This window comes from Gorilla gorilla, chromosome 7 (genome assembly GCF_029281585.2).
Source record: "Gorilla gorilla gorilla isolate KB3781 chromosome 7, NHGRI_mGorGor1-v2.1_pri, whole genome shotgun sequence".
Lineage (NCBI taxonomy): Eukaryota > Metazoa > Chordata > Mammalia > Primates > Hominidae > Gorilla > Gorilla gorilla.
The window spans coordinates 130,168,977-130,186,124 of NC_073231.2; the positions used below are offsets into that span (position 1 = coordinate 130,168,977).

The window sequence follows — 17,148 nt, forward strand, 5'->3', positions numbered from 1 at the left end:
ACAAAGAAAAATGAAATATTCTTTTGTTATGCTTCTCAATTAAAGAAGAGTGGGGAACAGAAAGACAGCAAGTACAGAATATACAAATGAATAAGTGAATGAACCTACCCAAGTCCAGCTAGATCTGACACAAGATTTCCCAAAGCAGCAGCTAAAAATTTGAAAAATAAATAATTGTTACATAAAAGAATAATAATTATAATATATCACTATGTAATCAATAAAGCACTGATCTTGGAAGAGTTCTCATATTTCTCAAACTACAGCAACTATATCCAAAGTAACTCATTGGACAGCTCTTACTCTCAAGGTTTTGAAATAGAACACAATTTTGAAATTATGCTATTCTACCTCCATTAAGTAGTAGGTTTTTTTCTGCTATGGCAGCCAATTTCCATTTTGGTTTCAATATTAATTGTAGAATATTTTGTAGTATCTTTCATATAATATTTAAAGGAATTGGTAAAGTTGCATGTACAGCTATGAAATTCAAGAAAGTCAAGGAGAAAAATATGTTTCTTTCATTAACTCATTTACCTAATGCTTTCTACAATAAATACAACATAGAACTCTTCCCAAATTTTACCTCTATGAAGAATAGAGTGGTAAATGGGACAGAGAAGACAGATGTTTAATCCTGTATTTCCTTCTTTGATTTTTCTACCCAACTCAAGAAAAAAAAAATTCTACCCAACTCAAAAATAAATAAATAAACAATAAATAATAGGTTGGGTGTGGTGGCTCACATCTGTAATCCTAGCACTTTGGGAGGCCGAGGCGGGCAGATCACGAGGTCAGGCATTCAAGACCATCCTGGCCAACATGGTGAAACCCCGTCTCTACTAAAAATACAAAAATTAGCCAGGCATGATGGCAGGCGCCAGTAGTCCCAGCTACTCATGAGGCTGAGATAGGAGAATCCCTTGAACCTGGAGGTGGAGGTTGCAGTAAGCTGAGATTGCACCACTGAACTGCAGCCTGGGTGACAGAGTGAGGCCCCGTCTCTAAATAAATAAATAAATAAAAGAGACCAAGGGTAGAAATGTTTAGGGGTAACACTGAATTGCCAGAAAATCTTGTCTTAACGAAATCAATATAGCAGAGTATTGTTATCCAATAACTAATAATATAAAGTACCTAAAATTTTCAGAAAAAAGTGCTACATGTACAAAACTAAGAATCAGAAGAATAGGATGAAGAAAATTAACAGATATCTCAATGAGTAAACTCATTCAAATAAATTACCCTCCTCTAAACCTAATCTACTGAAATGTTTTATAAATGTACAATGAAATAATAACATTTACTACTGTTAAATACCTGCCATAGTTGAAATTCCCAAAATAATTCCAATAGACATTTCAATATGGGTTCCCTGAAATATGATAAAAAATTAATCTTAAAAATTAAAGCTGAAGTGACTATAAAAGAATAGCAAAGCATTAATAAAAACAGATACAATAGTTACATCAACATGTTAGTGCTGCAAAATTACATACATCATATATGCACATATAATGTAGTAATTCATTAAATTATTAAATATATGCATTCATACAGAAATAACATCAATAACATTTTATTCATTCAAATTAGGCTTATAAAAATAAAATTAGCAACACATGTAGAAATATAGTTCATCATTAAAAATCTAGAATTTCTATTTTTCTACCACAGAGAAAAATGCTTTAAAGCTCTTTGAAAACAAGACCGACTCACATTGATTTTAAATTCTGAACTATACATCTATACTATTGTTATTTACTCTATCGAAAGATTAAAAGGAGACTAAACCAGTTTCTAGGGAAATTGGGGTTTATAAAATTATCCTTATAACACTTAGCTCTTTAACCATTAAGTAGTGAAACTATACATTCAATTTATAAGCAGCAACAGCATTTAGTACAATAGATCTACACTCAAAACAAAGCCCCATTCGTATCGCCACTGAATTTAATGACAGAGTTTAAGACTTTCTATATGTATGTCATCATTCCTCTGAAGAAAAGAGGGGCTCACATTTTACTTTCATTTTAAAGAGGAGGAACTGAAGTGAAGACAATTAAACTATTCTAACAGAATAAAGAAGAAATCCTAGGATCTATTGTGCTAATTCAATTCTAATCCCTGAGCAATGCTGCCATTAGAAGACTTAATTTTCAAGAGTTCTCTTGAATACTGATGCTTGAACATTTCTAAAAAATGTTTCAAATCTCAATGATATTTGTGGAGGGAAAAAAACGCCCTGTATTTTATGTAGAAATAATGCATTACTCATCAATTATTTACAAAACTGAAAAGAGTTTTCCTCAAGTTTCTTTCCCCTAGAGCTTTTGGCTGCAACACTTTAAGATATAATTCTTGCTGAATATGGACCCAACAGTCTGATGCATTGAAGTTCAAAAGTCTTTTGTCCTGATGCACAAAGTTCAAATGACAAGGTTGTAAATATACCCCAAGAAACAGATTTCTGAAGAAGAAATAAAGAGGAAGAAAAGGTAAAAACAGGCAGAGAAAAAGAATAAACATATGTATCATCATATCTGAATGCAAAAAAACTGGAGCACCAATATAGGAGAGGCACCTGATAACAACAGTCTAATAAATATGGCATCTTTAACAGCAATGAATCGCTGGCAGTGGCCAAAGAAGAATCTCTTGCAATACATACATTTAAAAAATAGTTAAGTGCTTAATCATTTGGTTGAATGTAACACAGCTGAAGGTCCTTCTAACAGCAGGAAAAGCCCCATATAAAGTCAAAGATGGTTTGGGGGCAATGGACTATCCACTTCTTTACTGTGTCCCATAGTTACATCAAATTTTGTGTTAATAGGTGAGGTAGAAATTATAAATAAACCGAATACTAATAGTTGTCTTAAAGTTATACCTGGTTCATTATCCTTAATACAATTAATCTACTCTAGAATTCTAATAAATTCTATCCAATTAAACTGTAAGTAAAGTAACCCAAAACTAACCCTAAAATATAAGTTATAAAAAGCAATCCAATAATATAAAAATATTTTTTAAACTATGAAACAAAAGGCTTAATATGAACATCAACCAATATAAAGGCCAAATCTATTACAAGAGGTTACACACCTCTTTGTTTTTGTTTGAATTTGTTTTTACAACTACAACTAGGGTGGGAAAGTACACCTAACAGGAAGGAGGAAAACATCAAATGTCTATGGTACGAAAAAAAAGAAGAATCAACTATCTCCTCAACTTACTATCTTAAAACAGTCATAGCTGTCCCACGATGAGAGGGGTTGATCAGTATTTTTTAAATTAAAAGATGAAAAACATTCTTAAGATAATAATCACTTATTTCCCCTTTCATAGATTCTACAGTTACATTATTTATATGTTTTAGTCTCAGCATTCTATATTACGAAGCCTCACTGGAAAATTTTATTGTCTCTGAATTAGTTTGCAACTATCACAGGATAATACTTTTGCCACACCTACTACTCTTAACCAGGTACTGAAGTCAGTGGCTTAAACATTTATTTCAGTATTATTTAAATAAAAACCGATTTTCTGTGTTCTGGATGTGCTGGGGAAAAAAATAAGAAAAAATAAACAAAATGGTCCATAAGCCACTGAAACTGGATTTCAATAGAAACAGAATAACAGGTATTACTAATTTGGAGTCAGCCATCTCAGGCCTGGAAAAATAGTGCACTCTTAGTTATACTAACAATGAGGCACAGACCTGGGGAACACCAAATAGTGAACTACAAATTACTACAATAATTTGACTCTAGAATGTGGGTGTTTGGTTTGGTAGCTGATCCCCATCAATCTGGACATAAGGCTAGACTATATAGCAAACAAAACCATTCTTGAATAAACCATGTTTACATAAATTTTATAATCTATACAATGTAAATTACTTTTAAAATTCCTACTTTGAAACCAAATCTTCTATTTATGTCCATTTGTAGTACACGTGATCTCCAAAACACCAAAAAGAAAACCTGCATCTCTCATGTATATTTTCCTCACATTCAACAATCCTAAGGTCATTCCACTTTTTCAGTAGTCTCCTACACTTTAGCTATCATTTACAAAATGTTTTTAAAAGTTAGAGTCAGTGAAACTGACAACAAACTCTCTAAGTCCTAACTGAGAAAAGTTTCTAGTTGTGAAGCACTTCGATTTTCTCAAACGAGTTTAAATAAAGACCCCACCTGGGAACTCATAAACTGGTATTCAAAGTATATGATATTTTTTTCTCCTCCCACTAAATGTACTGAAGATCTATTACCTTCAATCTAATGCTAATATCTGAAAAGAATGAGTTCACATAAGGTATTCTAAAAATATGTATTGAAAGTTGATAATTGCCATACTAACTGGACTGTGATCAATCTATTTTACTTGGACAAAATAAGAGAAGTGAATAGTTTTTTGACTGATTATGGCATTTTCATAATATGTATATAAGAATAAAACTGGCCAATTTATGTATCTGTGAATGTGAGAAACTTATTCAACTATTTAGAACCACACTGCCTTCTCGGAAACTACTAAAATCTGAGTTGGCTAGATTATTTAAACAATTAATGTAAATCAAATCTAATTGTAATGAAAACCCCATTATGATAAATTCATAAGCTGTAGCTAACACTTGGTATGTTCTTGAAAACAGACAGAGCACTGGGCAGTTTTTGAAGACTTGCATTTTAATTATGGATCTACTTCTGACTTTAGAATATGAACCTAATATTGGTATCCATTAACAGGCCTTATATAGTAGTAAGAAAGGTAAGTCAGGCATCTCTGAGCTTAAACAGGTTTAAGGAGCACCCTTACATTAAAATACCACAACAAAGGGGAATTTTTTTTAACACTACAATGGAACAAGGCAAAAGGGATATACAGTCACTTAATTGAATTGAAACTTTAAACAATGGCTAGACTGAAGGCTAGACTATGTATCAAAACATGCTTTAAAACATTTTCACATTGGAAAATTGAACAAGGAACTAAATCAAATAATTACCTATATATGTGATAACTGCCAACACCATTAAAGAACATCAGAACATTTTACATATTATTTTTCTTTATTAAGAATGTTGAAATTAGAATAGGACAATATAGGCCTTTAATGTTCTGTCTGAATGCTCTACCAAAAGTCTACCAAAAGTCTATTTGTCTAAATGCTTTACCTAAAGTCTTAATGATTAATAAATATTAAATATAGCTTAATTAAAATTGAGCTATAGTCTAATATGAGATATAGTAAAAAATATCCTTGTTCATTATGATATTAAAACTTTATAATCACAATAGAAAAATTATTAGGAAAATGTAGACCACATTAATTTATGAACTCAAAATAGAAGCAGTGAGAGAAAGAACTTACAGCAACAATCATAATTGCATTATCCAAAAAGCCAAACCCTATGAAAGGTATCGCATTGTGGATGAATACTGAAAAACATCAAAAACAGAAAAATATATTTTAAGATTTCTATAACTTAGAATGACAAAAACAGATGATATGATCAAAGTATCCTAAACAGACTTGATAATCTCTAGAATTTGATTCTCATTTTCCAGAGCCAATAGATGCTGCTACTGCTATAAGTAGAAACTATATTGGGAAAAAACAAAACAAACCAGAAAAAGTATAAAACATGTAAAAATAACTGTGTTAGACTTTTGTGTTTTCTTACTGGTAACACACACACACACACACACACGCAAATATATACATACAATTAACAGAACAAATTAGTAAACATATATGAGTACCACATTTTACCTGATTGCTATTGACATTAATCTCTTTTTCTATTATGACTAAAGTCTGATATTATAAAATCGATTTCTGTATTAGAAATAATGAAAATGTCCTAAATCAAATGTCAGAAAAGTTATTTGGGTGCTTTTACTCACTAACTAATTTTTTTAAAGAAATGTTAGAAAAAGGTGATTATCTCATCTATATTACCTGCATCTATGTGCAGTCTTTTTCCCCCTCAAAATTCATCAATATTCCCAAATGCTATTGCAAACTATAAACAATCAATATTTGATTTAAATCAAACTATCACTTCACCTCTTGCTACCAAAAACACACCTTACTTCATCTATTGGGTATATAAATTCAATGATCTGAGATATTAGAAGTGTAACTAGGTCACGCCTGTAATCCTAGCACTTTGGGAGGCTGAGGCAGGCGGATCATGAGGTCAAGAGATCGAGACCATCCTGGCCAATATGGTGAAACCCCATCACTACTAAAAATACAAAAATTAGCTGGGTGTGGTGGTGCGTGCCTGTAGTCCCAGCTACTTGGGAGGCTGAGGCAGGAGAATCACTTGAACCCAGGCAGCAGAGGTTGCAGTGAGCCAAGATTGCACCACTGCACTCTAGCCTGGCAACAGAGCAAGACTCCATCTTAAAAAAAAAAAAAAATTGTAACTAGGAAGAACTAATACCTACATATTTTTTATACATTTATTCTCATTTCTTTCATATTTACATCTTCAGCAGAATACTGAGGGCATGGTAGATGCTCAAAAAATATTATTTCATTAAGTTGAAGACCACTAACCTGGAAAGGAAGAGAATTCCAGACTGGGAGAATTGAAGGCAGACTGTGAAACAGATTAAAAGCTGGGAATAGGTAAAAGACTTTATTCTAATTAATCTATAAAATTGCCAAGGTATAGTGAACATCCGTTCAACTGAGGACTTTTCTCAACAAACATTAAAATGCTGAGTTTTATACTACGTCCAAAAAAATAATCCCTTAAACCAACTGGTTATATGTGTTTATTAATTTTTAGAGTCTTTTTTTCTTTTAATGCAGTTATCTCCACAGAAAGTATAACTGAAATATAATCCAGAAGTTATAAAAATTCGATATTACTATATTGAGCTCTGCACCTAGCAGGGAAGGCTAATAAGCACTCAAAAAAAAGCACTTCTACCCACAACCACTATAAACGACTAAGACCATGGGACAATACTATATACAGTATAAGAATACTATTATATTCAATATTATTATAGCTATACAATATTATATAAACCAGTACATAATAGGTATAAAATAGGTCATTTAAAATTTCTTCTTGTTTTAAGTAAAAATGTCCAAGATCAAGGACAACATTTTTAATTACAAAGAATATTATTTAAGTTATTAAAGGTGATAAAAATCAAGTAGAACATTAATAAAATGGGATTTTTTTTCAATTAAAGAGTCTAGCCTTAGTTTTTTAACTTATTGCCTAAATCTGGTTATTTACTGAACACTCAAAATTTTATAAAAAGCAGCTTCCAGAACCAATACACATTACAAATTTAACAGGTTAGAAGAGTATAATGAAATCCTAAAAATTCACTAAATAAAACATTTACAGTGAAGAGAAAGCTATTTAAGTACAGAAAAATAATGATGAAACTGGTTAGGATTAATCAGCATTTTGGGATTCTTTTAATAGCATCTCTAAAACTGGCCAGTTACAAATATCTTAAAATCAGGTGATAAGCCCATTAAGATTACACTAATTGCTATCTTAGTAAAAACTTGGTCAGTAAAACCAAGGCACTCTGTTACAAACAATCACTTTGAACTATACGATGTATGTTTTTAGTGTTTATACCTATATAAATATGTCCTAAAAATTATAATTTATTTTAACTAAAAGGAAAAAATATAGTTTTTCAAAAAGTTAAATAAACATGTACAGAGCACTCCACTGGGCACCTGAGATACAAAGATAAATAAGACTTGGTTCCCAGCCCTAAAGGGGTTTAGGTATGATAACACAGCCATACAAACAGTAAATTTCAATATCACCTACAAAAAATGATAATAGTATACAGTATTATGAACTATAGATTGTATGAATCTAAGGTGGGAGAATCATAAATTACTTGGGAACACAAGTCTTAAAGAATTCTTAAATTGTTTTGGTATTTGAGGAAAGTTACTAATCTCTAATATAAATTACATTCTACCTGTCAGAGAAAAAATAACTGGCCATTAGGTTTTTTTAAAAATTATATAAATTTGCTCTCTAGTATGTAATGATCTCCTACTAATTTGTGGCTTCTTCAGTTTACTCTCAGAAACACTATTCTATAACTTGCCAGTTGTTAGCAAATCACATTTCATATTTAGCTTTAATTTACAACCTACTCTAATTCACTATACTGTTAAATAATTCACTTCTTCCATCTTTATAATAACATCCCAACTTGTTTTACATTATTTTGGTATATTCTTGAATATTTATTTATTCTTGAATATTTATTCCTATCATAATAGAGAAAAGAAAGAACACTAGCAGCATTGTAATAAGGTCCTTCTTCACGTAGTTTTAAATAAACTTTATTTTTTTCATTCTTACAAACAGCCAGCCAGAAGCATTTTCTCTACCAGAGAACAGTTGTATCTAGCCTTGGGCCTAGAAATTCTAGTTCTGCATTTACCCAACTTAAATTCAAACTAAAGTAAATACATCCTTTTTCCTAGAAATTAAGAAAACTTCTATCATAAAAATAATTCTATTTCTAAATGGCAACAATATTTTAATAATATTAGATATTTTTAACAATATTAGATATTTTACAATATTGTGTTACATCCTTAGCCAAGTTTATAAACTTTGTGCTTCATATAATGAACAGGATAATCCACTCTATCTGGAAAGATTTAATTTACTGACTCTTCTGTGCTATCAATGAATGATACAGTTATTTCAAGGCCAAAAGATAGATGAACATACATTTAACAATTATAGAACCATTACCATATCTCAGCTGTCCTGGGGTGGGTGGTGGAGCTTCCAATTTTTCTAAAGGAGAGAAAAAGGATGTGGGGCAAGAATTAGTTACTACAGCATGATATTTTTTATTACAATGAAGAAAATACCAGAAGATTTACAATGTGGGAGAATATCAGAGTTTATTCATAAATTATCTTTAGGTTAATGGACCAAACTTGTCCATACAGAAAGTATTAATCAGTATGGATTAAATCAGAAGGCCAGCAAATGAAACTGAGCTTAGTTACAAGCCTAACATGGACTCTAGCCCTGAGTAAGTTCATTTGTTTTTTGTTTTTCAGATTTCTTTAAAGTCCTTGCATCCAGATAATGAGTCTGTTTGCATTAATTACACTAGAAAAACACTTTAGAAATAAAGGTACTCTTCTTTCGGATGGCAACCCTAGACGACTTAAGAAATACACAAACAAGCATCATTGATAGTGGAAAACATGAATATTCAAATAGATCTAGATATCTTTAAAATGAAGAAAATATTTTTAAAGCAATGTATGAAAACAATGACTTCACTGAATTGTATTTTGTTCCTTAATCTCTGTTGATATAACTGAATATTTTAACTTTTATAATATATTAATAGTATTACATAATATTGATATATATTAATATATAAGATATATTGATATATAATATAACTGAATATTTTAACTTTTGGAACGTATACACTGGATAATAGGGTATTCCATATATTAAAACAACTTTTAAAAGTAGGGTGTTGTTCAGAATCACAAGTAACAAAGTTTTCCCAAGTATAAGCCAGAGAGTATCTTTACGTGTCAACATTATACCTAAAAATTAACAATTATTACAGGCAGCAGCCTACCTGGTCTTATAACAGTAAGCATCTCACCATTTGTTTAAGGTAAAAAGGTAGAAAATTCTACCTTCTTTATGATCAACCAACTGGACAGAATTAATTGTTATCATATAGAGAAGAACCCATAGAGTGGATCACTCTAAAGATTTAGTACAACCAGATTATCCAAAGAAACGCATTACAAACTAGATGTACATCTTCAAAAATATTTATTTATATTTTATGACAACAAAAGAACTAAGGAATTTAGTATAAAAAAGTAAAACTCAAATCTCCATTGATAACCTACATAAAAGGAAATATGGTCCACATTAGTGACTGGTATTTTCCAAGTTCCATAATGGCTTTACAGTAAGAAATACACTAAAACCTCGAGTTTAATTAACTTTCATATTATTTAGAAAGTTCTAAGAAAGCAAACTTAAGCTTTATTTTTCCTTTTTTAGAAGAATTAAGAAATGAAGATATATATACTAATCTCACATCTGATTAAAATATATTCTTTTTTGATTAGCATAATTAACTCAAAATCTCCTTTGAAAGCATCCAAGTGGTTTGCCAAATTTCTAACTAAGAATACAGGATACTGCTATACTCCAGAGAATTTTCTGGTGAAGTAAACATGCAAAAGTGGTTATTTACATACCAGAACTATTTGTTAGTTGCATTAGTCTCATCATCACTACAGTTCTGACACTGTGAGAAGTCCTTGTCAGTTGACTGGAACATCCTGAAATACCTAAAAATTCAACAAGCAGGACCTCCCCAGTAGAATGAGAGTATATGGAGTCCTTGCTTTTACCTCTTCAAATTCCCAACTCATTGAGTAAAACATTAAAAATATTCTACAACAGCGAAGAAGAAAAGATAAGGGCTAGGCAAGTAAAAAACGTGTAGTAATAAAGAAAAAAATCAAATAATGTAATCAATATTCCTTTCTTTCTTTCCTACTACACATAAAAAATTAAAAACCAGAGGCAATAACAAATGTTAAGAGAAAGAAATATAAAATAAAGGAGATACAACAGGGAGGAAAACTACTGGTACAGAGGTGAAAGTAAAATCAAAACACAGATTCTGCCTCCTGCTTCACAAAGAACCTACAGAGTACAAGAGGAATCATGAAAAGAACATTTCCTAGAAAGTGACAATCTTATTAGGAAGTATCTATTAATTTATTTTATTTTATTATTATTTTTTTGAGATGGAGTCTCACTCTGTCTCTCCCAGGCTGAAGTGCAGTGGCGTGATCTCGGCTCACTGCAGCCTCCACCTCCCGGATTTAAACAATTCTCCTGTTTCAGCCTCCCGAGTAGCTGGGACTACAGGTGTGTGCCACCACACCTGGCTAATTTTGTATTTTTAGTAGAGATGAGGTTTCACCATGTTGGCCAGGCTGGTCTCGAACTGACCTCAGGTGATCCACCCACCTCGGCCTCCCAAAGTGCTAGGATTACAGGCGTGAGCCACCATGCCCAGCCCAATTTTTTTTAAAATCAGAAGTTATTCTTTCTTATGTTAACTGAATCAAAACAAAACATACATCAGAAGTAAAAAAAAAAAAAATTACCTATAAAATACACAACGGAACTTGTAAATCAGCCCAAGGTTTCAGTGACCTGTATGGGTTTTAAAATGTAATTACTACCAGTATAACATCCCTGAAAATAGTCACAATACATCCCAGAAGGTTTATTTCCATATATATATATTTTATGAATTAATTTCAGAATTTTCTTTTGACATATAATAAACTATCCACACTTACATTGGAAATGTGTTCTGCTCCAATGTTTTATTAAATGAACTATGGAGTTAAAACAGTTCTTTCCATCTGTGTGTGTGTGTGTGTGTGTGTGTGTCTGTGTGTGTGTGTGTCTGTGTGTATTATATACATCATACTCTTTTCCTTTTCTGGATATTTTAAAACAATAAGATAACTATTAAGCTTGTACTTCACCATACCACATTTGCCACATTACTTTCCATAATGGCTGAGTAACCTCTTATCAGAGGAATTCTCCTGCATGGAACAACCACAAACTACAAACAAAAATACAACAAATTAACTACCTGAAAGCACTGGAAAATTATTGAAACCAGGTTGATCTAGAGGGGAATCAACACAGAAAAAGAAATGACACTAAGTGAGTTAGTTACCTGTTTGTTGCAGCTTTCAGCCTGTGGGCAGGCTCCAGTCACAACATGCAGAGCAACTAAAGCTCTGATGAAAATTCCTCAGTCTATCTGTCTGAAGAACCAGAGGATGAGGTGCCAGGTAACCAAACAACTAGAAAGTGAGAGAGGAATCCTGGAAAGGATAGAGTCAGAAAGGAAGAGTCCTAAATTCTGTGCATACATTCAGTTCAAGTCTACAGCTGACTTGTGGAAACACACATGTGCAGGGAAAACTCCAAAAATACCGACTAAGGGCAAAATAAGTAAAGATTTGAGGGCATCCCACAAGAGTTTGTAGTTTGAACCTAACCATTAAATGCCTGCTAAAACAAACAAAAATCAATGCTTTTCAGATGAACAAGACAGAATCCAGAGTCTCTACAATGTAGCAATTACAGGAATAACTAGGATACATACAAAATTACTTCACAAACAAGGAAAAAGAAAAATGTGACCCATTTTCAGAAGACAATAGAGACCAATCCCAAAGTCACTCAAATGTTAGAATTAGCAGACAAAAACTTTAAAGGAGCAATTAAAATTGTATTCAAAGATGTAAATAAAAATATGCTTAAATGAATAAGACAGGAAATCTCATCAGAGAAACAGAAGAAAATATCGAAAAAAGAACCAATAAGAAGTTCTAGAACTGAAAGATACATTATCTGAAATTATAAAATTAACTGGGGCTGGGCACGGTGGCTCACACCTGTAATCCCAGCATTTTGGGAGGCCAAGGTGGGTGGGTCACAAGGTCAGGAGTTTGAGACCAGCCTGACCAACATGGTGAAACCCCGTCTGTACTAAAAATACAAAAATTAGCCAGGTATGGTGGGGGGTACCTGTCATCCCAGCTACTCAGGAGGCTGAGGCAGGAGAATTGCTTGAACCTAGGAGGTGGAGGTTGCAGTGAGTCAAGATCACACCACTGCACTCCAGCCTGGGCAACAGAGCAAGACTCCGTCTCAAAAAAAGAAAAAAAAAAGAAAATTAAAAATTAAAAAAAAATTAACTGGATAGGCTTACAAGCAGAATGAAGGTGAGAGAAGTTAGTGAAAATGATGTCAGATCAATAAAAATTATTCAGTCTGAACAACAGAGACTAAAAGGATTGAAAAAATAATAAACCTGAGTCTCAGGGACCGATGGCTAAATATTAAAAGGGCCAATATATGCTAATATATGTATGATTGTAATTAAAAGGCAAGTAGAGAAACTAGGAACAAAAACTCTTTGAATAAATAATGGCTACAAATTTCCCAAATTTAGTGCAAGACAAAAATTTCAAAAGATTCAAGAAGTTCAGTGAACTTCTAGTGGAATAAACATGAAGGAAAATTATCATAAAGGAAAAAATCTTGAAAGCAGTCAGAACTAAATACATATTAAACACACAAAAAAGACTTAAGTATGCAGAAAGAAAATGGGCGTCAGTCCAGTATTCTACATCCAAAAATGTATCCTTTAAGAATGAAGGAAAAATGTATTTCAGATAACTGAAGCTATAAGAATGTGTTAACAGTCAACCTGCAATACAGAAAGTGCAAGAGAAATTCTTTAGTCTGAAGGGAAATAGCAGCTGAAAAGTAAATTCTTGAGGAAGGAATAAAGAGCATCAGAAATGGTAAATGTCTGGGTAAATATAAAAGATTACTTTTTCCTAGTGATTTAATTTAAATAGACATGACTGTCTAATGCAAAAATTATAACACTTATAGTGTTTATAAAATATGTAGATGAATACATATGACATCATAACATTAAGGATGAACGGGGCAGTAAATGGACTGATTTGGTAATTTAGTTGCAACATTTCTATGATGAAAATAAAATGGTCCAATATTAGCTATAAGAGTCTGCAAAAAGTTAAGAATACATGCTGTAATCCCTAGAGTAACTACACATACAGATGAAATACAAAGAGAACATAGTTAAGAACCTAATAAATAACTTGAAGGAGAATCTGAAAGAATGTTCAATTAAGCAAAAAGAATGCAGGAAAGGAAAACAGAAACAAAAAACAGAGGGTCAAACAGAAAACAAATAGCAAAATAGTAAACTTATATCCAACCATATCAATAATTACATTCAATTTTAATGGACTAAACACTCCAATTAAAATGCAGAGACTACAAAAACGAACAAAAAAAGTAAGACCCAACTATATGATATCCCAAGGATTACAGTTTAATAGGTTGAAAGTAAATGGATGGCAAAAAATATGCTACACAAACAGTAGGCTTATAAAGGCTGGAGCTTTATTAATATCAGATGAGGTAGACTTAAAGACAAAGAGTATTACCAGAAATAAACCAGGGACATTTCAAAATGACAAAAGGGTCAGTGCATCAGGAGGCATAACAACTGCATGTTTATGCCTAATAACAGAATTTCATAATGCATGATGCTGAATCTAACAGAATTAAAGGGCAAAACAAACACTTCCATAATCATACTTGGAGATATAAAAGCCTTTTTCTTAGTAATTGACAGAAAACTAGGCAAAAATATCACTAAGATATAAACTTGAACACTACCATGTTGATCTAATTGATATTTATACAAAACGACACTCAACAACTGTAGAATACATCTTATTTTCAAGTGCAGATGGCACATTCCTCAAAATAGAACATATGCTGATCCACAAAACATGTTAATAAATTTGATTAAAATCATAAATATGTTCTCTGACTATAATGGAATCAGTAACAATAAGATATATGACAAAACAAATTTGGAAATTAAACATCTTCTAAATACATGGACCAAAGAGGAAATCAGAAAGGAAATTAGAAAATATTTCAAACTGAGTAACAATGAAAATGCAATATATCAAAATTTGTAGAATGCAGCTAAATGAATGCTTAGGGGGAAATTTACAGTTTGAAATACTTACATTAAAAAGAAGAAAGGTCTAAAATAAATAAACTACAGTTCCATACAGAGCAAAGTAAACATAAACTAAGTAGTAGAAAGAAGCAATGAAACAGAAAGCAAACAATAAAGAGTCAAAATTGGTTCTTTGAAAAGATCAATAAAATTAATAAGACTCTAGCTATACTGATAGACAAAAAGAGAATAAGAATTACTCAAATCAGGAATGAAAGAGGGGGCATCATTACAGATCCCACAGATATTAAAAAGAAAAGAGTATTATGAAAAACGTTACACTCAAAATTCAACAACATAGGTGAAATGGACAAATTCCTTGAAAAATATAACCTACCAAAACTAGCAGATTAAGCAAACAAAAATCTGACTAGCTCTAACAAAACTGATTTGTTACCAAAAAACTTTATACATAAACACACACACACACACACACACACACACACACACCCCTTCCAAACCTAGATGGTTTCATTGATGAATTTTGTTAAAACATTTAAAGAAAAAACATCAATCCTACAAACTCAAAAGCTCTTCCAAAAAAATAGATGAGGAAATACTTTTCAACTCATTTAATGAGGACAGAACAACATTAAAAACAAAGCCTAACCAAGAAATTTACAAAGAAGAGAAAACCAGATGACTATTCCTCATGAACACAGAACAAAAAGCCTTAATGGCATAATAAATATTCTGCTTTCCTAAGTATAAGAGTTTATTCATAATAGTGGCAAAAATAACCAACATCCAAACTTCCTTGCATGTCCTCTTTCTTAGACATTTTCCAATGAAGGAAAAGTTGCTCTTAATAGGATTCCATGTGAAGAAATACATAGGATAGAAAAATTATCTACAAGAATCCATGAGATAATATTTACATATAAATTTCTTTCCTTTAGATTTCACATTTTAAAGTCTTTGCTAAAGGTTAAATAAGATAAGACAGTTACTATAAACTGCTGATTTATGCTGTAGTAAGTCAAATGAAAATTGTTTGAAATGAGACTCTCCAATCTGTTCATGAGGAAGCAGAGTTTTAAGAAGTTAACAAAGCCTTTTCCTTTGACTCCGCATTTTAGTCAAAACTGATTGTTATAATAGGGGTTTGACTGCAAATATTTTACATTAAACAAGCCATTTTTATATAAAAGTATTACATACTTATACTCATAGTTGCATATGTTAAAAGGATGAGGATATTGAGTTTGTTTTTTATTAAAAGGAATTTTGAGGTAAAAATTAGAAAATAACATCTAAAATACTAAATTTATTTGGTTTATTTTTCATTATAAAGGTTATATAATTATAGAAAGTTAATGAGATTCAGAAAAGCGAAAAGCAACTTAAAAGCATCCACAGTTTATCAGAAATAAATGTTTTGACGTATTGTCCTTCAATCTTTTTCCTATAAAGATATATACACAAAACTGTATTCTGCCTTTTCCACAAAGCATTAAATAATGAATATTTCCCACATCTTTAAATTTTTTAAGAAAATAATTTTATTTGTGAAAGTTTATTTCATGATATAGTCATTTCATTAATAGGCTATTATTAGATATTTGTTATTTTTCATACTTTCAAATAACATTAATTTGTACCTAAATTATTTTGCACTGCTCTGAAAATTCCTTAGAATAGATTCCTATAAGTGGCATTACTGAACCAAAGAGAGTGAGAAAGAGCAACAGCAAGAGAGAATATATGTAAGGGTGGTTTTTTTTTTTATTTCTGCAAAATTCATCGCAGAAAAAGTATGTCAAGTTACCCCCATCTCACTGCATTTTTTTTTTTTAATGTTACACTCATATTTTCATGTTTCCAGAATGCAGGCAAAATGTCATTAAGACAAAATCCTTAAAAGAAAGTTCCAAGCAACAATTTCAAACTTATTTTAATTGACAACAAGATTCCAATACATACAACAAAACAAGTCTGAATGTTCACTATAAGATTTAACCTGTATATCTCCTCTTTATTATACTTCCCTTTAAAAATAACTTCTTTATAAAAAACCTTCAGTCCAATATTAACAAAAGCATCTAAAATACTTTTTAGGATAAACTATGCCTGATATATTTCTTTTTTAAATAAGTTATGCTACTGTCAAATTAAATTTGGCCTAAAGCTGCCTGAGTACATAGTGAATTCTAAGCTGATACAGTATGTAAACCAACTGCAACCCACCTTAAGAATATATTCTTCGCCAGGCCTGGTGGCTCACGCCTGTAATCCCAGCACTCTGGGAGGCCAAGGCGGGTGGATCACAAGGTTAGGAGTTCCAGACCAGCCTGGCCAATATGGCAAAACCCCGTCTTTACTAAAAATACAAAAATTAGCTGGGCGTGGTGGCAGGCGCCTGTAGTCCCAGCTACTCAGGAGGCTGCAGCAGGTGAATCACTTGAACCTCAGAGGCAGAGCTTGCAGCAGTGAGCCGAGATC

The 17,148-nt window shown here is 31.8% G+C and overlaps 1 protein-coding gene across 2 annotated transcripts in view; it reads right to left on the bottom strand.

Annotated features, from left to right (window-relative positions):
• TMEM65 (transmembrane protein 65) overlaps window positions 1-17,148 on the bottom strand; it is a 66,404-nt gene that overhangs the window by 16,921 nt on the left and 32,335 nt on the right. For both annotated transcript variants that reach the window (XM_019032959.4, XM_019032960.4), the window contains exons 2-5: window positions 8,784-8,828; window positions 5,381-5,448; window positions 1,321-1,375; window positions 109-151 (exon numbers count right to left, since the gene is read on the bottom strand). In XM_019032959.4, the coding sequence (XP_018888504.3) occupies window positions 109-151; window positions 1,321-1,375; window positions 5,381-5,448; window positions 8,784-8,828 (211 nt within the window). The remainder of the gene's footprint in view (window positions 1-108; window positions 152-1,320; window positions 1,376-5,380; window positions 5,449-8,783; window positions 8,829-17,148) is intronic.